This window comes from Amblyomma americanum, chromosome 2 (assembly GCF_052857255.1).
Source record: "Amblyomma americanum isolate KBUSLIRL-KWMA chromosome 2, ASM5285725v1, whole genome shotgun sequence".
In the NCBI taxonomy this organism is placed as follows: domain Eukaryota; kingdom Metazoa; phylum Arthropoda; class Arachnida; order Ixodida; family Ixodidae; genus Amblyomma; species Amblyomma americanum.
Genome location: NC_135498.1, coordinates 32,828,738 through 32,854,363, shown reverse-complemented (window position 1 = coordinate 32,854,363; position 25,626 = coordinate 32,828,738). Strand labels below are relative to the sequence as shown.

The window sequence follows — 25,626 nt, the reverse complement described above, 5'->3', positions numbered from 1 at the left end:
AAATTTCCCCTTTTCTAATTGGTTTCCCTCTTGGCGTATATTATAATCCACAAAACATTCTCATCTTTAGTGAAGACTTAACAAAAAAAATTGGAATCCTGTAGGAGAAATTTGTTCCCTCTTACACTGCTCACGAGTGTACACGCGGCCAGGAACTCCTAGTGGGGCTTCGTAAAAGGGGGCTTCTGGAGATTATGTTCGCAACCTGTTCATGCGCCGGCTTTCGCAGAATTCGGGTGCGCTAATCGTGGGAAACTAGGAGGAAGGCCAGAGCAGTCTGCATGATTGGTATCGAGGATGAGCAAACGGGACGGAAACCTCATTGTGCCTCCATAGCTAGCACTCGTCATCCGCATTACACACGTGCAATCGGCATTTATGTTTAATCCGTTAGCATAAGAACACGCGTTATCGCAAAATGCGTGCAACGAAGGCGCTGGCGTTCGCATCTGAAGCTTCGATTGGCAGGAGGCGAAGTGGAGACAGAAAAAAAAATACTAGGGGCGGTCAAATGAACTGATGCAGAGGAAATGCCATACCATTGTTCTTTAGTATAGTAAAGGCGGTTGAGTGTTCCTGCTCCGTATAAGTCCTCAAAATGAGCGGATAAATTACAAATAATCTTTAAAAATACGGAATGCCGGGCCTCAATCAGAGATCCAGTGCTGGCCTGCCCCGCGAAGTTTAGCCTCGCGACGTTGTGATGATCGTCACAAAATTTAGGGGCGTTAAATTGGATTGACACGTAGACAGCAATCTTCTTTTATTCGGCAACCTATTCTAATTCTCATTCTATTTCGATACTAAGTTAAGTGATTCTCACTTCCCAATCTATTCATATTCTGACTACGCAACTATGCGGAATGTGTGACAATGTTACATCGCGGCCAGTCCTCACAGCAATACCGAAGCAGTGGCGCAGCGGTTAAGCGATGCACCACTGCCCCGGCAGGTAGCTGTTTCAAACATAGCCACCGATGCAGCTTGCGAGACGCCTGTTGCTCTTTCCGAGTAATTCGAGCAGACATAGCTCCCGCAATCCTCATTTTTGCACAGATAGCTCTACGGGAGGCTGTATATTTCACACGGAGGCCTGCTTTTGTCCGAGTCATTTACTTTTTAGTGACTTCCATTTCTGCTGAGTCATGCTTCGTAAGGCGTCTTCCTCTTCTTCCCTATAAGTGGAGAGGGGGAGAGAGGACGGCTGGCAGATGGCAGGGAGAGAGAGAGAGAGAAATTCCCATAAACATAACATGGCAGGTGGACACAGACTACGCCGACGCCACCGGACAGGTTTCGCCTTCATGGCCCTCCTATTGCTCAGTCGCATTAAGCCTCAACGAAGATCGTAGGTGGGGCGTACTAGGGTGCAAGACCGGCTGGAGGGGGCGGCCTGTTTATCTCTCCTACTCTTCCCTCTATTGAAGCGTGGTCCTGCCCTGTAATCTTTCTTTTTTATCTGGCTGGCACCTGGGTATGAGTTGAGGGAAGAAAGGAAGGGGGTCGTTTTTATTCGCTGATGCTATTGGGCTGATGCTATATAAGCTAGGTCGAAAATGTTTGAGGGACCCGCACCTCCACCAAGTGAAGAGCAGTTTATTGTAACGCTGAAAGGGTTGGCGGCGTAACCGTGCGTGGCACAAGCCGACCCAGCAGTATACGGACTTCAAGAGCGAGCTCGAGCTCTCAAACGCGCGCGGCAGCCGGTCGCCGAGGCCGCCCAAACCTCTTCATCGTCGTTGGCGTTGGCGCACTGTCGTCTTCTTCATTGCAACCGATACGATATCTATCAATATTTCGTTGTTCTTACCCTCAGTGCGCAGCGTCGGAAATACACTTAAAATGAAAACGCTCGGAACAAGACGTCCTTACCATAGAGTTTTCCTTTTAATGAGGCAAGTTTTGCCGCATGGCCATTTATACAGGAAATAGTTCGAGACCTATCAAGAGGCTGGCACCTGCGAAGCTAACCGCCAAAAATAATTATACTTGCAGAGTTGCATCAACATTGTGAGAAAACAAACTTTTGTTTGTTTGTTGTTTTTTTCAGTCGATGAACCACTGAATTTCTCCTTGGATGCCTGCAGAAGCATGATCGCCCTCGTTGACGTATCCTTTTCTAAAAAAATTTCGCACTGAAGCATTCGTTTCTCGTTGCAGATGACGCGAAGCAAGCACTTGTTAAAACCGAAAGCGTCGAGGCCGTGCAGCAAACTTATGCTATACTACGAAATCGCTGACTTCGCAGTATCATTTTAATTGAAGCCATTTTGGGTTGCTCACCCTATAATGTCCTCGTCCAAAGGGCACCCTGTTTTCCTTTGGAATCGCTTATTGAATCAGAACTTTCCGCTGCCCGGTTGGCCTTGCATGCTGTCGTGCTGAACAATAGCTAGTTCACCCATATAGCGGAATTAGCCCTGGCGTAACCTGGTGGCTGTTGAAGATATCCCTGGCGATTAATTATTTACTAATAGCGAAGTGTTAGTCTAAAGCAAACATTATTCGGCCATAAATTTAATTTAAAATAAGTAAATAAAGCGCAGCTACAGGTGGCGGAAAAACTAGCCTTGAGAAAAGTGCTACATTTCAATTCCGAAGATGGCCCGTGTCACCCTTGACGTTTTCATAACAGCAAGATTACACCGGTAATCTGACTTTGCAGGAGTTCACTATTCTCTTCGTGCTCATCATCGCATGGCAGGCAAGTATCATCGACTTTATCGCTAAAGAGCCGTACTAAAAACTGAAACTGGCGACAATGCATCCACTTTAAGGAAGGGTGCCGGAGTCCCTTGTTGAAGAGCGTGATGTTTCGAGTAACATTAGGATAATGGGTCACAAAATGTTTTGCGGCTTAAAGAAATGTCCAGTTCCTAACAGTACGCTCTTCTTGTCAAACAACTAATTGAATTTTACACGTCAATTTCAGGAAGCTTTTAAGGAGCACGACAAGGGAAATACGGGCTATCTCAGCACATACGCACTGAGGAAGGCGCTACGTTCCGCAGGTGAGTTTGGACCATCTTAATGTTTCAGGTCGTCGCATCCGGCTATTCAAGAAAGAACAGTCCTCGCCAGAACTGCGACAGAGCTATTTGAATATAACAATCATTACTAGAAGCATATGTATACTCACGCAGGGCGGACAACCGGCGGTGGATGAAACATGCAGAAAAAAAATTGAAAGTGATATCAACATCAAAACGACAATGCACAAAGTTGAATCCATATTTCCAAGGTGTCTATTCTCAGCTCTCCCCATCTCCTCTAAGGAGAAGTGAATCGGTGGCGTCACCACCAGTGTGAACCATCCAACACTGTCTTATTTTGAGCCTGAACTTGTGACAGCTTTTCCAAGCTGCAGTCAAAAACTATAAACGAACTAGCCCCTGCCTTGCATGTAGCAGATGGCAAAAGACGATCCTGGACATATTGTACACTGTTCGACGTATTTTGGTTGCCAACTGAGCTTCCGAATTATCTGGCGTGAACATCCATGTTCATGTTCTGTAAGCGGAGTTTTTGTAGCGATAGCTACATAACGGTAGCATTCCGAGCCTTCGGCGTTGCGGCGCCGGGGCGGTGGCGGCGCTGCCACCCTGTGGCTGTCACGTTGTTGGTCACGTGACCAAGTTCCACTCGGCCAGCTGTAGCTATCGCGTCACTCCAGGTTTAACCAGAGCTAAACCACCGCCAATTTTTCTGGTGGAGTGTTTGTTCGAAACACCTCCTGCTTGCAATGACGATTTCCGACACAGAACAATCATTCTGCGCAAAACCAGGCGTGGGCTGTACGTTGCGGCCCCTCGTTAATGGCCTCTTTTTTTCTCCCGTCGTAGGCTACCACGTCAACCAGCACGTGTTGAAGGCTCTCATCTTGCGCTACGGCCACGACCGCAAGATCAGCAGGATGGACTTCATTGCCTGCGCTGTCAAGCTCATGTGCATGATCGGTGAGCATATGCGGCGAGGGAACAGGTGGCATTGTTGCGCCCGAAGCACACTCGTACACAGTGACGCAAGATGAGATTCATCTGCGCGCTTCGGCCCCCTTCCTTTTTCTTTCCCATTGAAATCAGTGTTTCCGTGTTTTTCTAAACATCCATCAGGCGAATGTAAAGAGGGCGGAATGAGGTCATAGCTTCTCCAGGAGTGAAAAATAGAAAATTTGTCCGTAAACAAGAGGTGGTGTGGAGGGGGGTATTTTCAACCACCTATTACTTTCTAAACGGCGTGCAATTCATTTGGTGATTATACTGACAGTTGTTTCTCTGACGCGTTCAGTATGTGTTATGCATTGTCCCCCTTCTTTTTTTTAGATATTTACGAAGCTTGGGACCCAGAGAACGAGAACGAGGTGACGGTCACTCGGAACGAGGTGAGTGGTGCGCGCATCAGGCGAGCACAAACTGGATAGCCGTCGTACAACGCCTATAAGCAACGTGTACATTTTCTCCGTACTTTCTTGTTCCAGTGGCTCAAGCACACGATGTACTGCTAGACGTGACCGCTTTGCTCACTCTTCGGGACGGAGTGCCAGTAATGGAATTTCTATTCTATTTCTAGTCTGTACTCGCTTAATTGTTGAATAAACATTGTACGAGCGCCCGGCTGGCTTGTTTCTATCTCATTGTACGCTTGCCTATCTATGTTTTTATTTTAAATACCCTTAAGTTCCCCCTTTGGAAGGCACTACATAAGGGGGGTGGGGGGTGAAGGGGGCAGTAAAAGATAACACTGTAGTGAGAGCCTAAAAATAAAAAAAGCAAACGAAATAAAAAGCTTCGGAGGGAATGGCAAGATTAACGGAGCAGAGAAGCAAGATAAAGAACGTGACGTCATTCTTTTTTCAGAGATAACATATGTTGCGACTAAGATATAAAGGGCCAAGAATAAAACAAGAGTTCTGAGACGTATTTAAAATAGTGGCTGAGCAACGGACGGATATGGCAGGAGAATGAAGGTATTAACCAGGGGATCACCCTATTAAACCCTGTTATCATTCTATTGATTTGTTATTAGCCAGGGCATTGCCCGGCGTTCTACCGTGTATCGGTAAGATGTGTGGTAAAAACGAAAATAAAGAAAACTTTTGATCAGAAGAGAGGAAGAGAAGAGGTGGGGCCTGACCCGCGTTTTACGTGTACAAACAGCACAAGAAAATAGACAAACGCCTGACAATAAACGACAACACAAGCACTGTTGTAATTACTATGAAGAGTGGCGTTATATCTGTTCTGAACGCGCAGTCATTCATGTAAGGGGAAATAATATGACATTGCACACACATTCCGGCTCACAGAAAAGGGATCATTCCACGCCAAAAGCAACAAACTTTGCCCTCGACCCTTGCCAATATCTTTCAAAAAATGTGTGGCTATGTATCACACTGTCGAAAGTAACCATCATCAGTATTTCTCGGGAAAAAAAAATTCCCGATCATGTGACAGCCCTTTGAATTTCCCAGGCGATATCAAAACCACGTTTCATTATTTAAAGAAGTAGAAAAAAAAATTGTTTTATTTTTACACTCCAAAATTTTCCTGCGCAATGCAGAAGCGTAACACTTGGATATCAGAAGAATAAACTGCTAGCAGGAACGATTTATATATTTTAGTTAAGTTTATACAAAAAGTACCATTTTTACTTTTTTCCGAAAATTGCGCGACGTTCGCAAGCGATATAAAATGCTTCATCGCCTGCCTAGGACATATACTATTAGAAAAAAAAAATGTTAATCTCGAATAGAACAGAGCAAGTTAATTAACAAATTATAACATTGCCGAAAAGGGTGATTTTCTTTGTGTTCAGCTGTAATGGTCTAAGTAAAAATGCAAAATGCGCCTCGTTGCATATCTAATGTCATTGCTATCAGGCTGAGCGAATTTTATCGGAGTCTTTATGGTTTTAGTCAAGGAGGAAAATTTTGAAGTTGAACGCCATCATCGTTGATGATTGTTGTCCTGTAATATTTCTCCACAGCGTGGAAATATCTCACCAGTTCCTAAGAGACAACCATCGCTATTTTGTGGGCCCACTTTCCAAGTGGACCATGACAGCTGCAAAATCAGGCGGCTTCCTTCCTGCAGGAGTGAAGTCTCGAGTTCGATATTAGTATACGCCCTAGGTCTTGTTTTGCAGGTTTGTGTAACACGATCGAATGCAGATACCCTGTTCGCTCGTCCGTGCAGTAAATCTCGAGTTTTTCAGGCCTATATAACTTACACCTCGCCTTCGCGCTGCAGCCTCTGGGTAATAAAAATCCCCTGCCCTCTGGTCGTCCCCGCAGAGCACAATTCTAAGTACACAAGGTTCTCTCTGCAGACGTATTGTCGAATTTCAATCCCCCCAAGAAAGTCATGCGCGCAAATGAGGACCTGGATAAAGACGCCGACGACCAAGTGGCAACAGCCACGTGTGTAAAGTGTAACACGGGTGCCCGCTTATCGGTAGAGCACGGATTGTGGGACTGCACAGAAAAAAAAAAGAGGCCAGGAAAAATAATAAAAAAAGCACCTCAAGACACATACGTCGCCACATACCGTCGATAGACTAGCCTACGACGCTTGGTCCCGATCCACGCGCCTGTGCCTCTAGAAATTTTCACGCAAGGCAGGCATCGGCCGTCAGATGAAATCTCCCTGCACCGCCCCCCCCCCCCCCCCCTCCCCTTTTCTCGACTCCCATAAACAGGCCTTCTGACGTGTCGCCTTAACCACATCAGCTGTATAAACATGGCGCTGTAAGAGTAGTCGTGGTGGCACCAAATCTGTGTGGACACACTGCGAGGTATGTGTTTGGCTGTCATACGCTGCGCACTTTGGCCATTGAGGTACATTGATTCGCATGCATTGAGAGTCGCTGCAATAACGTGCCGTGTCACTATTTCCCTACATATTTGTAGCCATCGACTAGCATCTTGTTTGAGAAAGTGGACATTGACATGGAAAGCGGGCAGGCTCTTCCATGGTGCATCCAATCAGGCCATCGCATTCCACTGCAGAACACCGACAAAGCGATGTCGCAGTTGGTCCACGTCCACTACTGGGGAACTCAGCGGCCTTATCAGCACTGACGCACGTGGGAGGCATTTACACCGCAAAGGAATCCGCGATTAACTGGGCGTCAGGAGGCATCTGCCTTTCTGGAAAAGGCCGATATGCAACAAGCCCGTCTGGAGAAAGTGCGGCACTAGAAACAGAACCCGACCGCGGCGGCCGAGTTTCGATCGAAGCGAACCGTTAAAAGGCGCCCGTTTGCTGTGCGGTGGTCGAAATTATTCCAGGGCCCTCCATTACGGCATCTCTTTCTTCCTTTCTTCTCATAGTCCCTCCCTTATCCCTTGCATTACGGCACGGTGTCCGCCGATATGTCAGACAGATACTGCACCATTTCCTTTTCCCCAAAACCAAATTCATTTCATTTCATTAACCACCGCGGTGGCTCAGTGGTTAGGGCGCTTGGCTACTGAGCCGGAGTACCCGGGTTCGAACCCAGCCGCGGCGGCCGAGTTTCGATCGAGACGAACCGCTAAAAGGCGCCCGTTTGCTGTGCGGTGGTCGAAATTATACCAGGGCCCTCCATTACGGCATCTCTTTCTTCCTTTCTTCTCATAGTCCCTCCCTTCTCCCTTGCATTACGGCACGGTGTCCGCCGATATGTCAGACAGATACTGCACCATTTCCTTTCCCCCAAAACCAAATTCATTTAATTTCATTAACCACCGCGGTGGCTCAGTGGTTGGGGCACTCGGCTACTGATCCGGCCTACCCGGGTTCGAACCCGACCGCAGCAGCTGCGTTTTTATGGAGGCAAAACGCTAAGGCGCCCGTGTGCCGTGCGATGTCAGTGCACGTTAAAGATTCCCAGGTGGTCGAAATTATCCCAGGGCCCTCCACTACGGCACCTCTTCCTTCCGTTATTCTTTCACTCCCTCCTTTATCCCTTCCCTTACGGCGCGGTTCAGGTGTCCGGCGATATATGTGAGACAGGTACTGCGCCATTTCCTTTCCAAAAAAACAAATTATTATTATTATTATTATTATTATTATTATTATTATTATTATTATTATTATTATTATTATTATTATTATTATTTCATTTAATTCACTAGAAACAACGTCTTCGTCTTTCGACGAGGCATCATTGCCTGCTGCGATAGGTGCTGCTTTTAATAGGACGCCACTCGCATCCAGTACTTCAGTAGCATCCGTGGAATGCTCCTGTATAGGCTTCATCCGTAGGATGGGGGCCTCCCCGCTCGCTCCTTAACCGCATAGGAAGCGACAAACTCTTCAGTACAGCGGCCAAAACGCCGACAATCATCAGAGCGTGGAGTATACGGCAGTGACGACGGATATGGCATACTTTGTGGCGCTATAGACATAAGGTTGGCCTTCTGAGAATTAAAACGACGCACTGAATTCCACAGTCACAAAAGCTGAGGAACAGCCCTAACTGTGACGCCATTAGCCAGCGTCAACACAATATCCCCATTCAAAGTCCGCACCTCCTATGATAATGATAATTAGTATTCTAATTAGGAGTATGATAACTAGGAATTCGGTAATTGAATATAGGCGATAAGAACGGAACCCGATAACGTTATCGCATTCTGCTCTTGAAGGCGAAGCTTGAGCGTTCCCTTAGTTTTTGTGCTCAGCAGTGTTTTAACGCGACACCGTTAACGCGTCCGTTCTGCAGAAAATCTGGCGTTGCCATCGTCACCGTCGTCTTCCATGTCGTGAGCGAAAAATCCCCTGAGAAGCAGCATAGGCGGACCACCTAAGTCACGCGACTTTGTGGCGTCATCACAACCTGCCCATTGGATTGTTAGCAGAACTGATCCCCGCGGCAGGTCGAAGTTAGAAGAATGATTGGTTGCGAGAGGTTGCGCTGGAAAAGCAACCTGGGTCGCGTAAACCCCACCGGGGCCAGCGCCTGCCATCGCAGGGCAGTGGCGCATCGCTTAACCGCTGCTCCAGGAGAGGCATGAAGACTCCCAGGTACTTATGAATGCAGTCAAAAAATGATCAATTCCGCATATATGGATATTAACCAATTAACGATATCGCGTCATACCCTTAAGGCGCAGCTTAGGTGTCCCCTCCAACTTTTTCTACGCTCTCTGTCCCGTTTCTGTGGGGCCTCTTGAGAAGTATAAACTCTATAGCTGTCTCAGTTTAACCTCTTATATGATTTGAGGGCATTAGCAGAGGCAATTATCTGTCCCGCAGCAGACGTAATCCAGGACTGTTTTTGCAGATGCCGTTGTTGTTATTGATGAGGATTATAACATGGTAGCACTGTGCTCCTGCAGTCGCATTGCCAGCCTTCGTGAGGTCGTGCGTGCGTGATAGCTGGCCATCAGCACGACCTCTATTTTTTGCCGCGACAGCTCTGTGGGTGGCATATGGCAGAATAATGCTGTTTCCGTTCTTGGCGCACGCCGCACTCCCACAGCCAACCCTCCACCGCAATACCCAATTACTGGCGACTGCGCCCGGCTACTCCATCACTGTCAACGCTGAACACCACCAACGGCGCAACCCAAACCTCCCCCCACCTCGATCGCTGCAACTGTCCCTCCGAGGGGTGCGAAGTATATGGTCGCACGCAAAGCACACTGTCAAATGTGACACGCGCCTAACCTATACTGTGGTGGTGAAAACATTTATTAATCATAGAGAGAGGTGTTGGGGGTCGTGGCCTGAAGGGTCACGCCCTTACAACCACTAGGTGGGATGCCTATAGTCAAGCACCCCATTGGCGGTCGCCGCGGGTCCCGGCAAGGAAGAAGCGATAAGAAGGCTGCGTAGAACTCTATTGGGCGACAGCTCGGATGCTTTCTGGCTGCGCTCATGCAGGTGCTCGCTTTCCGTAGAGCCACTGCTGACGTCACTTGGCCCGTCACTTATCACGCCGGTAACACTGGGGCGGCACGCATCACTTCCTCCACCGCAATTTGGAGAGTCACGATGGCTGGTATCGGTCAGGCGGCTTCCCGACTCGTCGAGGGTACCGCCTCGTAAGGCTGTTTCCGCTGACCACGGGTGCAGGGCTAGTTGCGGAGGCAGCGGTTGATGATGGCGGACAATCTGAAAGTTCCGGAAAACAGAGGTCGGTCTCCTCCCCCACCGCAAATGGGGACGCCGCCGTCACAGCCGAGGCTCCTGCGTAGCAAATGGTCCTTGTGTCGCCTCCACGTGCAGGATCCGTTGGGTGTCTGCACCTTGACCTCGTTAAGACACTGGCCCGGCGCGCTGCAAGAGAGTTGCGTCGAGCCATCTTGGTCCGCTCCTGAAATTGCGCCCCAAAGCTTGTTCATCCGCTTGAAACACAGTATGATCAGCATTTCGCAGCGTTGCTAGCTGGAACTGGCTTTCGCTGACAGTACGCGACAGGGCGGGCTTTAAAGCGTCCAAACAAGTGCGCAGCTGCCGACCAAGGAAGAGATAAGACGGTGTCTCATGTGTCGTCACATGCGGTGTGCTCCGAAATGCCATCAAGAATTTGGATAATGTTTCTTCAAGGCTTTCTGTTGCCGGGTCTTTGCGTAAGGCGCTCTTTACCGTCTGCACAAACCTTTCAGCCAGGCCATTGCTGCTCGGGTGATAGGCAGAAGTGAAAACTTGCCGAACGGCGCGCTCTTTCAACGCTTTGAGCTCTGACGATGTGAACTGTGCGCCGTTATCACTTACAACTGTCTCCGGCGCGCCGTATCGAGCGAACAAATCGCGTAATCTTGCTATGGTTGCTTGCGCGGACGGACATGTCATGACGTACACCTCCTGCCATTTTGAATGCGCGTCTACAGCCACTAGCAGCATACGATTACGGAATGGGCCCGCAAAGTCAATATGGACACGTGACCATGGACGCGTAGGCCACGACCACGGGTACAGTGGCGCCTTTTGTGGCATGTTGCGCTGCTGCAGGCATGGCATGCAGTGTCTCACTCGATTTTCGAGGTATTTGTAGTACACGGATGGTCACAATACGCAGCTTCGGGCGAGTTCCTTGCTTCGTACGATACCTGGATGTCCCTGGTGCAGCTCCTCCAAAACTGGATGTTGTAGCTTTGGTGGCACGACCACTCGCATTCCATGCATCAGGCATCCTTCGTGGGCAGTCAGTTCACTGCGTCGGTCAAAGCAGGGTTTCAGCAATTTATCAATATGCGAAGGCCACCCTTTCTTGGTGAAGTTCAAGACTAGGCTTAGAACAGGATCACGAGCTGTGTGGCGCGCGATCTCTTTGTCTGTCAAAGGAAGAGATGCCAAGCGAAGCGCATAAAATGTCTCACTCGTGTTGTCCTCACCGCCCATTGTTCCTAACGGAAGTCACGAAAAACAATCCGCGGCCAAGTTGTCGGCTGAATTTCGGTAGACAAGGTTATACTTGCAAGCTGAATGCGTTACAGCCCACCGTTGTAGTCTTGCGGCAGCAATCGCTGGGATGCCGCTCTTCGGGCCAAGAATTGTTTGCAGCGGCTTATGGTCAGTGATTAACGTAAATTGCCGACCATAAATATAGAAATGAAATTTCTTGATGTCAAAAATTAGGGCAAACGCCTCCTTTTCAATCTGGCTATAATTCTCTTCTGCCTTTGATAGAGTCCTGGAAGCGTAAGCAATTGGTCTTGCCGTGTTGTCCTTCATAACGTATACGATAACACGGCGCCGAGACCGTACGCAGACGCATCTCGCACGACAGCTGCAGCGGTAGCGCCGATGGTACTGCGCAAGCACTTCGGCTGATGACAACACTGCTTTGATGGCTCGAAATGAGTGCTCGCATTTTCGGTCCCAGGACCAGGCGACGTCCTTCTGTAACAATCTGTAGAAGGGTTTTGCAAGCGTTGCCAGTTGCGGCGTAAACTTGCCATAGCAGTTAACGAGACCAAGTAGGGAGCGCAGCTGTGCCACGTTAGTAGGCGCCGGTGCTTTCAGGAGAGCTTCAACTTTTTCGTTGGTTGGTTTGAAGCCAGTCTTACTGATACCATGCCCAAGATAGTGAAGGCTTTCCATGAAAAACTCGCATTTTAGGCTCTTGACTCGGAGACCTTTTCGCGCTAGTGCTAGAAACACAGCTTCAAGATTTCTTAGATGCTCTTCGGCAGTAGCTCCTGTCGCAAAAATGTCGTCTAGATAACATATTACTCCTGGCAGTCCCTTCAATATGTTATTTATAATACGCTGAAACAACGCAGGTGCTGAGGCAACACCGAAGGGTAGCCTGTTCAAAGCAAACAGCCCTTTATGCGTATCCAATGTGCATTTTAGAGTCCTCCGATATTTCCACTTGTTGGTATAGGCTCCGTTTAGATCCAGCTTCGAAAGATACCGCCCTCCGGCAAGTGCAGCTAGTAGCTCATGAAGCCCAGGGAGAGGGTGGTACTGCTCTGTGTCTAAAGCAGGGTTCAGAGTCGTCTTGTAATCTCCGCACACACGTATTGTCCCGTCCTTTTTAACAACCGGCACGATAGGTGTGGCAAACTCGCTAGTAGAAACTTGCGTAATGACAGATACTGTAGAAGCTTGGTGTGGCAAGTTGGTGTGGCAATGTTTTTCAGCAGCGCAGGGGACAAAGTGCCGTGTCTGCGCACTTGTCTCGTCTTTTGTCCCCTGCGCTGCTGAAAAACATTGCGCAATGACGCCCGTCTCCTCTAGCTTTCGCAGCTCTTCCTCCACTGCTGAACGTAGTGCGAAAGGCACGTTTCTAGCTTTGAGAAACTTTGGACGTTTTTCCTTAAGAAATAAGGAAGCTTGCTCGCCTTCTATTTTAAGGGTGTCATCAAAAATGGTGCTATATTTGTCTAGGAGTACTTTCAGTCGCGTGTCGTAGCTCCCTTGGTTTGCGTCAAGGTGCGAATCGTTGCATAGCTTGTGCAAACTGCAGATTTCGTCCCAGTCCAAGCGCAAGATTTCGAGCCACTCGCGTCCTAGAAGAGCTGGTCCGCCGTAGCCTACGGCGTGCAACGCAAGGTCATCGACTTGATCCTTGTACCTTACGGCTGCCTTGAAGACGCCGCAGGGCTGGACAACTTCTCCTGTGTATGTTTTCAGTCGTAGTACCGCCGATGAGTTTTAAAGGCGGTGTAAGTGTGCCTTGATATTACGGACACGATAGCGCCTGTGTCTAACTCCGTATACGCAAGGGTACACCTTGGATTTCGACGTCGACGGTAATGGGACGCCGGGTTTTCCGAGACAGCATCTGGACGTTTCCCGTGTCGTCACTTTCAAGAGTGCGTATCCACTTCCTTGAACTCGTTGGCTCGTTTAGCATTCGTGGGCTCATTGTAAATACAAGTGAACATTAAAGGGAAGCTGAAATGTTTTTTTTTTTTAGATTTAGAGGTTGTTCAAGAATTCGAATCTATGAAGCTTCCAGATAAAGCACGCAAAGTGTTTTTGCACCAGCATTTAAAATGGTGTTGTAGTCGTCGATTAAAACCGCGATGAGGTTCAGGCTTCTCTTTACAGCGTTGGAGAATGCCGGGAAACTCGCAGTGACGTCACTGTGGCCGAAATTTCAAATGTCCACTGTGTTCGCCTGCATGCTCAGCTGCGCGTCATCCGATGCCGCCAACGAATGCTTCATAAGCTTCACCTCCGATGGCGTTGGTTTTCTTCCATGAAACAACCGTTTCTTCGCTGGAAACGTAGCGCCTAGTACGCGACGTCATCATCGGAGCATCTGCCCGTCGCTGCGCACTGTAGAAAAGCCTGAACGCTGACGCCGCTTGAAGCCTGGACTCCATGTACGCCGACATTTCAAATGCTACCACAAAATGATTTCGCAGGCTTTACCGGCATGTTTCACACATTCGGCCTTTTTAAACTCATCAAATTCTTAAACCTCTACAGTCGCCCTTTAAGCCTGGACTCCATATACGCGAAAACTCACGCGAACGCGAAGGCGACGGCGGCAAGCGACGAGCGACGCCGTCGCGCGAAGCAAAATGCATGTGTCGCTTGCCGTGTCGCTCGGATCTGCACCCACAGAAAATTTCGCTCGTCGCCCGGAAGTCCCCCACGCGACTGGCCAACCAGAGCCCCCCAAAGCCGTTTCCGGTTTCACGACGGTTTCTCACGGGTACATCTCACGAAACCCGCCCGTCGTCTTGGTCATCGCCACCGTCGATAAAATATTTGGTTTTGTAGCTGAGAGGCAGACCCGCATGATTTAAATAATTAAAACAATCTACTTGTTGGGTGCCGAGGGCTAACAGCATTTGGAGCGGGCTACGCGAGCGGGCGTACTGCAGGAAGAGGTGCGTGTCGAGCCGCGGGTACCGGCGCTCGATCCACCGTGCCGCTGCGCTCCAACTGTGCAGAAACACTCGCGGCGCGCATTCTCACTTGTAAATTATAGTTCGCTCACTTACAATCAAACTGCGGTGACAGTTTATGGGAGTGTTTTTACTAAGCAGGAGTGCACAGGCACCGAACGAAAGCACACCTCCCCCGTGATGTGACTTCCGTCTCCGCAAGCACGCCTTTGGCTATCTCCACTGCCGCTACACCGCTGCCGTAGAGGAAATATTCCTTTGGCCCTGACTATGAGGCACACTCACAAAATTTTAAGAGAGAGAACAGGTTACGGGCGTGTTTCTAAGCTTGAGTGCGCAAAGCACGGAATCCGCTGCGCACGTCGCGGGTTCGCGTCGCTTGCCGCCTTCGCTTGCATGGAGGTTGCCCACAAGCGACGGAGCGAACGCCAGCCGTCGCCGCCGCCGTCGCCTTCGCGTTCGCGTGAGTTTTCGCGTACATGGAGTCCAGGCTTTAAGCACACCTCTTGTGCGAGCAGCTCACCTTGTAGACCGTAACGCTCCCTCGGTGGCTGCAGGCATAGCCCTAACGTCGTGCTGCCCACCATTGTGAACGAAACACCTAGCGCTGTCTGCGCGCACGATGGCACCTTTGAACGCGACGCTGCCACGTAAACCAGAATCCCCCCCTCAAGAACAAAAAAACTAAAGTAAGCGTGTACCCTACCGCAACACCGTGAAAAAAGGAATCGCGGAAGGCTCATGAGCATCGGTCCTGGACCTGCCTTATCTTCGGACGTGTGTTGCTGACCGCTGACGCGTTCGGTTCTTATCTGGAACTATTGGCGGGAAGCATTGCTCCCAGCGTCTTGGGGTAGCTGTAGGTGCTGTGCTTGCATCCATGAAGAGTTCCGCATCGTCATTGCCCTCAGGCTTGGAATAGCCGTGAAGCCAGACCAGAAACAAAAGCAATGAGGAAAGCGTTCTTTTTGCATCGCCCGAAAAGTTTTTTTTTTGTATTAATAATAAATACAGAGTCAGAGTATAAGACCACTACTTTTGCGCGAGTTGCTTTGACACTTCAGACTTCACTGCCGCACAAAGAAACCACGTTCACATGAAGGAAGGCCACCACAGTGGCTCAGTGGTTATGGTGCCCAGCTGCTGACCCGAGAGATGCGGGTTCGATCTCCGCCACGGCGGTCTCACTTCGATGGAGGCGAAATGCTAGAGGCCCGTTTACTATGCGATGTCAGTTCTGCCGGAATTCGTCTGTGAACCTGCACAACGACCCTTACTGGGCCGATGTGAACCCTCACTGGCTTCGAGCGCACAAATACCAACAAAAGCGGGTAGTGAACGTTTGGCGCGGCACTTTCAAAGACCGAATCGTCCGCCCCTACTTTTTTGAAGAGTCACCGACTCGGAGATAATACTGCGAATAAATTCTGGACGGAGAGGTGAATGATCTCATTGGAGACCTGCCTCCAGGCTTGACCCCCTTAGACTTCTTCCTGTGGGGGTACTTAAAAAACGAGGTTTTAATTGATGAGTCTACCAGTGCGGAAGACCTTAAGGCGAGGATCATCACAGGATGTGCAGCAGCTTAGCGTGCAGTGCTGAGGCGGGTCTACTTGATTCTGTGCGCGAGCGATACATGATGTGTGCTGCTGCGGAGGGACAGTATTTCGAGCATTTCTTGTAAATGTTGCGTGTGCTTCTAGTACGGCTTCCCAATTTGCATGCGAGTCCACACATTGCAACTTTGCCACTAAAGCGACACTTCAGCAGTGTTTCCGCCAGATCTGGACACATTGCTTAACTGCCGAGAAGTAAAAAAAAAAAAACTTTTTCGGAGTGTGTTCGTAATTCCGAGTTCTAATTTGTCCTTTAAGATATTCAATGCCAGAAGAATTGCTGCCATTCAATAGCCATATATAGGGACGTTTGGCTGTAAAAAAACTTGCGCTAAGTAGGTTTTTCAAATAGGAAAGTTTACTGTAGAAAGTGATTAAGAAAAATTATTTCATTAGTGAAATGTATCAGGCGCTTAACGTTACATGCGCTGCGAACAAGTTAGTCTATGAAGGGTCACTTTGAGCTCCATCTAGTCTGTTAATGTCGGGTGGCAACTAAATTGTCGAAAGGTTTCGTTTTTTTTTTCCTCGAGTGGAATAAGTGCCTTGAACAGAAAAAAATCTCAGACCACCGGAGCTGTGGCAAAATGACGGCTTGCAATAATAATTCCCACAGAGGATCGAGCTTCACGTTCAAGGTACTTCCAGCCAAAGAGTCAAGACGGATAATACTTATAAGGTGGCTGTGCACAGTTTGGCGAATGAAAATCTTTGCTGATGCAAAAGCAGCTGTTCACATCGTGCACCAAGCGGTTGAAAATGACGCGAGCCTTTCTCTTTGCCTCTCCAATAGACGACAGTGACCACGCAGCCATCTCGAGGCCAGATTGCAAGCACAATGATATTGCGCATTAGGGACGGAGGCAAACCGCTAGGTCGGAGAGAGAACGTTGGCAGCCATGCTACAGCCTGCCAGTCTGGACCTCAGGTGACGTCAATAGTGTGATCCAAAGCACAAGGAGGAGTGATCGATGTCACATGCAATCATTGGTGCCAAGTTATGGTGTGGAGCAGCCTACCAGAATGACTTTTTTTCTTGCCTTGCAACACACGCAAAAATATATTTTTTTTCTTGGCTAGACTGTTTGAAGGACTACCTCCAATTCTGCTGATACAGAATACCACCCAAAATAAAAATGAGAAAATTTAATTACATATTTAGTTAATTCATGAATTAGAGCATTCTGCCTCGGCTCTCCATGCTCTTTGGTGAAAGTTTGGTTCAATGCTTCATACTTAAATGCAAGGTAATTTAACCAACTCCTCCTTCTGCAAGTATGATGATGCACGAGTAATATGAATAAGCACTTACTTGACTGTTCTTAGCGCTGAACTCTGGAAAATACGCAGTACTGAAATCTTGATGTTGGAAAAAAATGCTTAACAACCCCAGCAGACACCACAGCGCCTGTCAGAATGCAGAATTCATTATATGTGTTTGCGACAACGTAAGCATGGAATCTGAAAACTGGGCAGTGGGGCGGACGACTTGAAAAGAAGATAAACTTATATAAATATTAAAATGTGACAGGTTCCAAGATGTTCTCAAACAGACTGAATTTCTTCCTCAAAGGCTCCAATGGAGAACAAGCAGCGTCCATGGATGGCCTGCTCTATACAGACTCTTTCCTGACGTGTTCTGGGTGTGCCAGGGGTCACAATTTGCATTGTGGGAAACAAGTTTTAACATCACGGTCAAGGCTGTGAACAAGCTTTAACTCGTTGCTTCTAAAAGGCAACCTGGCCGTTTCTTTCACGCAAGTGGAGATCCAACAGTGGAAAAAAAAAAAAGGACACCACAAGCTCACTAGCTTCGCAACAGAGAGGAGGCTGGCTCCCCGATGTTGTCATTTATTTTCTTGCTGTACACTAACTTTTTTAAAACACTTTGGATTTGGTGCAACACCAAAAAAAAAAAAGGAAGGGAAAGCAGCGCGAGGCATTTCATTTACATACACACACGCAAAAAAAAAAAGCGTTTCTTGGTGCGCAGCTCTGACGCATTTAGTAAAAATAAGGCAACTACGCCGGCATCCCCCGCTTTCCCTCTTCTGTAGTTGCAATATGTATATATATATATATTTATATATATATAGACGATTTCATAAATACGTCGTGAGTTGGCCCACTTACACAAGACATGATGTGTGTGTGTTCAGAATTTTTTAAAAAGTATCGGGAACACGCATCCACCTCCTCCTCCTCTACCAATCTACCTTTAAATCAAGCTGTGGCTTGCAGGCTGTTGCATCGAATGGCCACCTGCATCCCTCCTTTCTCAACGGCTACTCAATCTGAACATGCTTGGCACTGCACTGCTACATGACAAATGCCCAGCATGGTCAGATTAGGAGCTGTCGAGCGTCAAAACAGAACAAAATCAGCCTTGCAGGTGATTATGCATTGTGTGCCCTTGTTCGTGATTAGGCTAAGAGGGGAAACAATTAAATGAGAGCAATTCTTTTTGCGAATGAGCAACAATAAGTTCCATTCTTCCAGCCGATATATATAAAAAAAAAAAGATGTGAAATGCCCACCTGTTCCTTTTTCAAACAATATAAATATATGTACACTGCCAAAACTGTGCGCTCCCAAGGGCAAGACACTGCCACAGGAAGTCAATAACTGATGCATTCTGCAGATCCTTGGTTTCTCTTCGAAAGTTGGGAGTGGCAAAAGTGAAAAATGCAAAATCGTGAGAAATAATTTTGCAACAGCCACTATGAGGAGGTATACCACCCACAATGCCAGATTAGCACTGACTACTCATATTATGAAATAATAAATACCATCTTGACACACACACAAAAAAAACAATTGCAATACGAGCGGACTTGCATTGCCGGCCAACCAGAGGATAGGTGAAAAAGAAATTCGACGCACCACGTACCAATGATACAAGCAGTGCATATCACAAATTTTAACAAACGAGCAAAAAAAAAAACCCACTTTGAGGTGAATGAATATAACAGAGTCCCGTTGTTTGTATACAGCAAGCCTGTTGCGGCCAAGAAAAGAGAGTGTGTCTCCATCTTTTCTCCTTTCTTTTTTTTTTTCAGTAATTATTACATAATATTTACACAAAACACGCAGCAAACAAACAAATAAAACAGAAGAAAAGAACACGCTCCCAGATGTTTTATGTACATTATGAACACACAGAATGTACACACACGCTGCTGCGCAGTTGCAGAAATTTTTGTCTTTGTATTCTTCATCACTCATTTTTCCCTCACTCTCCCTTCACTACCGTAGGCAAACTATGGTACAAAAAAACGAGACGCACATGTACACACACGCACACAGTTTTTCCTCCTTTAAAAACCTATGTACACGCACACACACGCACATACATTTACACTTTTTCTCCCCATCCTCCATATTCACCCCATTTCACTTTTCTTTCGCTTTTGACTTGACACGCTGGCCCTCTCGCCGCATGACGAGAGGTGTAATGGAAGTAGTCCGTGTGAAAGCTCGATGTGCCGCTCAGCAGCACAATCATAAATTTAAAAAATAAAGAAATGATAAGAAAGGCGGAAGAGAAGAAACATCACTATGGTTGCACATCTTCCACGGCCATCGCAGGTAGCAGCAGCGGGGGGAAGGGGGACGATGGGACAGGTCACACGGAGATGTGGGCAAGGTCGCTGGCGAGTGATTCGTTCTAAAACAGTGTCAAGTAGCATTGCCCTTGTGTGCTTTTCACAATACCACCAAGTTCGTTGTATTGCCTGCTGTGAAGCATCGGTGTTTCTCAATTCATGGGTGGCAATTTTGTGGAATGAAAAGGGCATAATTAAAGCGGGCACAATGAGCTTCTGTTGCACTGGCAACATCAAGAGCTCTGCTCACAACACTTCTTGAATACAAAGGTGGACAGTGAAAAAAGCAGCAGCATTCACTGCTGGAACAAAGATGTGCATTGGGAAAGTAAAGGGCTTTTACGTGACTGCTGTGGTCTCCTATGGACTAAACTGGAAGATCAACCATTCACAAATAATGGCTTAGTCTCAATAGATTTTGCACACAAGACTCACAATGTACTTGACAAAGTTTGGCAAGTTTTCCTGGAGATTCTTGACAGGAGCAGAAACACCCACAGCTAACGTCTCTCGCTGTTCCATCTGTCCTCAACATGACATTCTTAACTTTTGGTATAAAAAAGTTCACCAAATAATCACTGAATGCAAGCTCTTTAGGTTCATTTTTCCCTAAAATCTTACTCCTTTTCCTCGTTCCCTCACCTTCCATCCCAAATTTCATCAGTCTTTTCAAACCGCTCAAACAAACTGCCGTGAAAGCTTAGTTCTCCGGACTGCTAGATCTCTCTCTAGTGCTCCAAGATGTGTCTACAAATGGTCACTGCCCAGTGTGAGGCCCGCGACCTTGCCCGCACCCCTTTCCCCAATGGGGAAAAAGAGATCCTCCTTCCGACCCACCGGTGAGGAACCCCCCTGCCACCACTACCTCAGCTGCCCCTCCGCTTTGTGGTTGGCCAGTTCTCTCCTCTCCTTGGCATAGAGTGCCACGTCGTGATGTGCGCCGTGGTCCACTAGCGCGCCCATCTTGTGGTTGAGGGGTGAGAGTCCGTGAGGGGGAGGGGGGCCACTGTTAGGTCCCGCCCCCGCACTTCCACAGGGGATTAGCGGGGGCGGGACAGCACCCTCTGGTCTAGACCCTGGAGCGGGAGGGGCGGGGCCGTTCTTGGTTCCGCCCCTGCTGGATGCTGCCAGCCCTGCGAGACCCCCCAGGTATGGGTTTGGAGGGCCCAAAGGTGGGAAGAGCGCGGAGAATGGTGTTGGGTCGGTGGGCCGGAGAGGAGGAGCGGCAGCGGCGAGCTTGCTCTGGAGTTCCCTTTCAAGCGCCAGTCGATCCATCTCAGAGATGTCACGGAACCGGTCATGAAAGGCTACCATTGGGTTGAGGAGGCGATAGCGTTCCCGTTCGAGGTCACCACGTGCTGCTGGGTGGTGGAAGTCAAGCAGACTCCGGTAAGGGTCACTGCCGGGGGCTCCAAGGGGAGCTGCTGCCGCTGCTCCCCAGAAGGCAGCCCTCTCAGCAGCTCCGAGGTTCAGGAAATGAGTGCTCCTGAAGTCCTCGGATGACGGGACAGGTGGCACTGCGGGCGCCGCCGCAGGTGGAGGCGCTGGGCGCTTTCGCTCAGGTTCTTCGGGTTCACGCCTCTCTTCTTTCACCCTGATTTCCACCTTAGGTGGTGCAGGCGATTCGAAAGGACCTTCAACCTTGGGGGCTCGAGCAGGTGACCGTGTGGGGGGTTCTCGGAGGCTCCATTCCGTTGGCCGTGAATGGGGCTCCCGGTCTCGGATGAGTTGGTGGTGACTGTTGCTTGTGGCACGCGCGTCCATGTAGTCCCCATTACGTAGAATTCCTTCAGATAGATTATGATGCATGTGTAGCCTGTTCTCCCGATCTCTGCAAGGAGACAACAAAGGAATGAGCATCGGCAGAAAACTGTTTCGAACAAGGCATATGAATGTCATGCAGAATCTTACCGTTTTAGTTAGTAGTAGGGGTGTGCGCATATATGAAATTTTGAATAGCTTACGAACTGTGTTTGCAATCTGATTTCGTTCACACCCTACTTGTATTACTAAAAGACTATCAAACCTCCTAAACAATCCAAATTTTGAAATTTGGGACGTATGGCATGCCGCACCGAACCATAGGTCAATCAAGCACCAGATCTTCGGAGAATCTTGATCTTAACTTAAAATCACGTGACGTTTACCAGCAAACTGATCTAGCAACGAGTTTTACTTTTTGCGATTAATTCGTGCCGGTCGTCGAATGTGTGTCCTATCATCTATACTTTCATTGCATCATGTCGTTCAAGGATTCGATGGGACTGCGCTAATTCGTCATAAAAATGCGTGCCACAGCATAAAAAAAGAGAAGCTAATCCAGGATTCTTAAAATTAACCGGGCTGGTGCAGGCCACCGCTTCAAATTATCTGGTCTGATTTGCATTGTAAATTATGGGACCACAGAAATTCTTAGAATTATCCAGAATTTCCAATTGTATTTATATCCATCTCACAACCAAACAGTCGGCCGCACACCCTTAGTTAAATGTGTACAAATGTGTGAATTATTCACATCCACCTTACAATCAAACATTTGATATTCACACATTTCTAATTAAAAGTGTACAAATGTATGGTGAACACAAGGCAAAAAGTCCTTTACCTTTCTCGTTGTCTTTCTTCCTGGGCCTTTTTCTCCCTAGGAAAAGGGGGGGGATCGAAAACATGTCATTAATTGGGCCACCATGTCTAGCTCTACATAGTAAGTGAAATAGTAAGTACAGTAGACTATCATTAATTCAAACTTAAAGGGACCAGAGATTTTTGTTTCAATTAACAAAAGGGCACTGCATTATGCTCCTGAGCTAAATGCAATTTGATTTATGGATATCTATGCTTACAAATAACATTTCAGATCTATTTCTTTAAAGCAAATGTAGCTAAAAGCTTTGACACAACATAAAATATGGGTGAAAGGTGGTGATATGTTAACTCAAGTGTGATTGAAGAAGGCTTTCAATAATGTGTTGGTTTCCCAATAAGTAAAACCAAATTAATTAAGACCTCCAGAGACTGAAAAAGGGTGAGTATCATCAGAAGGTGCGCATGTGCACGTGTGGCATTGGTATTACTTAGATTCACTTGACGTTTGCCATTAAACCGACCTAACAACCTGTTCTTTTCTTTATACAGTTCATTCGGTCATTGGGCACGCATCCTATCATCCACACTTTCAATGCATTATGTATTTGAAGAATTCACCCAAATTGCACTAATTTGTCATAAAAATGTGTCTCACAGTATAAAAAGGGACGCATATTCAGAGCTCACTGTATTCAGAAAAATTTTATAGGAAAAGTGCCAGTCCCTTGCAAAGGCTGCACCCTGTCAAAGCTCCAGAAAAAAAATTGCAGCCTTACACAAGCATGTACGGCATTTGTGCCTCCCTATGAGCAATTTCCTTCTTTCCTAAGAAAAGCAATGCAATTTTATTTGCTTTATTTTTGCTTCCTAATGAAAAAAACCATGTGCAGCACAAGAAGACATAGCAGACAAGTCAGCAGAAGAAAAAAATAAGATCTAACAACACTTACACACTACCGCTGCTGTATGTCTGCAAAAGCTACCCGTGTCAGAGTTCTGTAGGTTCAGGCATCCAACAAACTGCCATATTTACATAATTGTAACACGAGTTTTTCCTGGTAATCATTTTTTTGAAAATGCACCTTGCGTTACATTCAGAACCAAGGCAAGAATATAACGAGATATTTTTTTCACTGCTTGTCAAGATGGCTCTACCACCAATCTCGCGAGTTGCGAGGAGAAACCAGCTTTTTGGCAACCTTGGGGCTGTAGAATGAGCACTGTCGAGGCACGGAGAGGCTATGAAAGTGGAAAGGATGGGCAGGCACGGCTGTTCAGAGAGAGAAGACAGAAAAAAATCTAATTGAAAGGACCGTAGGGAGCAGGCAAGAGAAAAGTGAGCCGAAGAGCTGGGAAGCGCAAAACACGTGGCGCTGTGCAGCAATGGCGATGGCGTAGCAGCGGCAGTGGATTTCGCAGAGACAACGGCTCCGGACGCGTTTGGCCTTTGAGACACCTTGCATTGTATTTGGCCAGTGCCTGGTAGGACTTTTGAAATGGTGAAGAGGACGCACTGAGCCGTTCAAGAGGAAACCAATTCTGCTGTGAAAACAAATTGGCAATTCACCGGTGGCACATGGTCTCGGACTGAACGAGTCGACTATTCGCGGGTGGCGGAAGATTTCCAACAGCATCTTCCATGCAGCGCCTACTCGCAAGGCCTTTCCTGGGCCAGCACAAGGTTGTCACCACCAGCTGCAAGTGAAGCTGTCTGCATTTGTGCTCGAGCGTTGCAGCCCACTTTTACCAGTGAATGCTCAACTTTTCCGGCGAAAGGCAAGAGAACTTGCAAGTGAAGCTGGCTTGCCTCGCGAAGCTTAAAAAGCTAGTCGTGCATGGGTGCAGAAGTTCATGCGGCACGGTGGATTTTTGCTTTGCCAGAAGACATTCATTTGCCAGAAGTTACTGGCACAGTACGAGGATAAACTCCTGGCGCTCCAGCGCCATGCCATTAACTTGCACAGGTCTTAGAACTACCTTGTAGGTCACTGCCGACAAAACGCTAATCTTTTTGGATGCTCTGTCGAGCTATGTTGCAGAACCATACATACAGCAGCAAAGAGGTGCAAGTTCACACAGCAGGAAAGGCGAATATGAGAGTAGCCATATGAGAGTAGCCATTGCGCCCATGCACGGCTGAGGACACACAAGCTTCCGCCGTTGGTTGTATTCAAAAGGAAAACAATTCCTAAAAATGAGGTCTTCCCCAGCTGCATTCCTATCAGGAGTAATGAAAATGGTCGGATGGACTCTGCGATAATGCTGGAATGGCTCTGTGTCTTGCAGGCCAAACGGAGAGGTGCAGACTTCCTGCCGATGCTTGTGCTTGACGTGTTCAGAGGACGTTTGACGGATAATGTCAAGGCCGCAGCCAGCAAGTGGAATTCCGACCTTGTTGTTACACCTGGTGGCATGACATCACAGCTGCAGACATTGGATGTGTGCATAAACAAGCCATTCAAGGAACGAAAGGAGCATGACGAGTGGCTCACGAGCAGCAGGGAACCGACTCCAGCAGAACGCATGAAACGTGCATCAGCCTCAATGGTTGCGAAGTGGATAGTCAAAGCATGGGAGGCACTGCCACACTCCACTGTGTTGTGTGCATTTTTTAAGTGCTGCCTGTCAAACAGCATTGATGGCAGAGAACAGGACGTCGTGTTCGTGGACAGGGATAAGGAACTAAGTAGGTAGTCACTATGAATAAACCACCCCCACGTACTTGTGTTTCCTCCAAATTTTTGCGTGCAGTCTGCATTTTTTTTTGCCACCCTGAACTATGGTTTCCCTTCGAGTTCCGAGCTCGCATTATATTCGTTGTCACATTACTTGCATGTAAATACGGTAAGTTCGTATATATGCAGAATTCACTTTTATGTTGCCATTTAGACAAACGATCAGCACAACTGTGATGGCCTTGGGGACAAGACGACAATCTTGAGTTTTGTTGCAATGCTCACTTTGATATCATTCAAATTCACTCATACAATCATGCCAAATGTTGCTTCTAAGGAAGGACCGCATGTTGAGAAGGAATAGATTATTGCCTACAAATTAAATTCTAAAGTACCAGCGTGCATGTTACAGTTGTCACACAGCACCCTTTATTGTGAATGCTGCCAAACTTCAAGCCAGCCAATGTGCACTACTGTAACAGGTACAAGTGGAGCTGGGCCAAAAGGGAAACAAAGAGCCCTTTGAGAACACTGCACGCTACTTCGCAGCCTCTTAAGCCCGTCTGTCTTGGCTAAGCCTTGTGTTTATGATCTCATCAAACATTCTCTGAAGTGCTCTTTGAAAAAAAGGTGTGGCTATCCAGCCAACATGGGCCAGAAAGAACTGGAAGTTGCACAAATTCATGTAATATCAGGCTGGAATAAAACATGAACAGTGCATATGGAACAAACACAATTTTTCGCATTACTACATCCAGCTAATGTGAGTGATTTGCCTGATTCAAGTTTCTGCATAAACGGTTACGTAAAAATGCATGGTCATCAAACGGCTAAACACCAATGTC

General features: G+C 47.6%; 2 protein-coding genes, 1 long non-coding RNA gene and 1 pseudogene across 7 annotated transcripts in view; 1 reads left to right on the top strand and 3 right to left on the bottom strand.

Moving 5' to 3' along the window:
- Nucleotides 1–4,611, top strand: part of LOC144120938 (calpain-A-like) — a 30,510-nt gene extending 25,899 nt beyond the window's left edge. For 2 of the 3 annotated variants that reach the window (XM_077653760.1, XM_077653762.1), the window contains exons 14-19: nt 2,051–2,109; nt 2,636–2,704; nt 2,933–3,011; nt 3,843–3,956; nt 4,323–4,381; nt 4,478–4,611. In XM_077653760.1, coding sequence (XP_077509886.1) covers nt 2,051–2,109; nt 2,636–2,704; nt 2,933–3,011; nt 3,843–3,956; nt 4,323–4,381; nt 4,478–4,504 — 407 coding nt within the window. In that variant the 3' untranslated portion in view covers nt 4,505–4,611. Of the gene's footprint in view, nt 1–2,050; nt 2,110–2,635; nt 2,709–2,932; nt 3,012–3,842; nt 3,957–4,322; nt 4,382–4,477 lie in introns of all 3 variants that reach the window. The other variant, XM_077653761.1, reaches the window with a different exon arrangement.
- Nucleotides 1–14,922, bottom strand: part of LOC144120940 (uncharacterized) — a 173,891-nt gene extending 158,969 nt beyond the window's left edge. The window contains exon 1 of the long non-coding RNA XR_013312502.1: nt 14,823–14,922. This is a non-coding gene — a long non-coding RNA (uncharacterized LOC144120940). The remainder of the gene's footprint in view (nt 1–14,822) is intronic.
- Nucleotides 10,064–13,293, bottom strand: LOC144118306 (uncharacterized; annotated as a pseudogene).
- Nucleotides 14,923–17,719: 2,797 nt separating the features above from the next.
- LOC144120935 (uncharacterized) overlaps nt 17,720–25,626 on the bottom strand; it is a 195,343-nt gene continuing 187,436 nt past the window's right edge. For all 3 annotated transcript variants that reach the window (XM_077653756.1, XM_077653758.1, XM_077653757.1), the window contains 2 exons: nt 22,126–22,161; nt 17,720–21,351 (listed from right to left, as the gene is read on the bottom strand). In XM_077653756.1, coding sequence (XP_077509882.1) covers nt 20,382–21,351; nt 22,126–22,161 — 1,006 coding nt within the window. In that variant the 3' untranslated portion in view covers nt 17,720–20,381. The remainder of the gene's footprint in view (nt 21,352–22,125; nt 22,162–25,626) is intronic.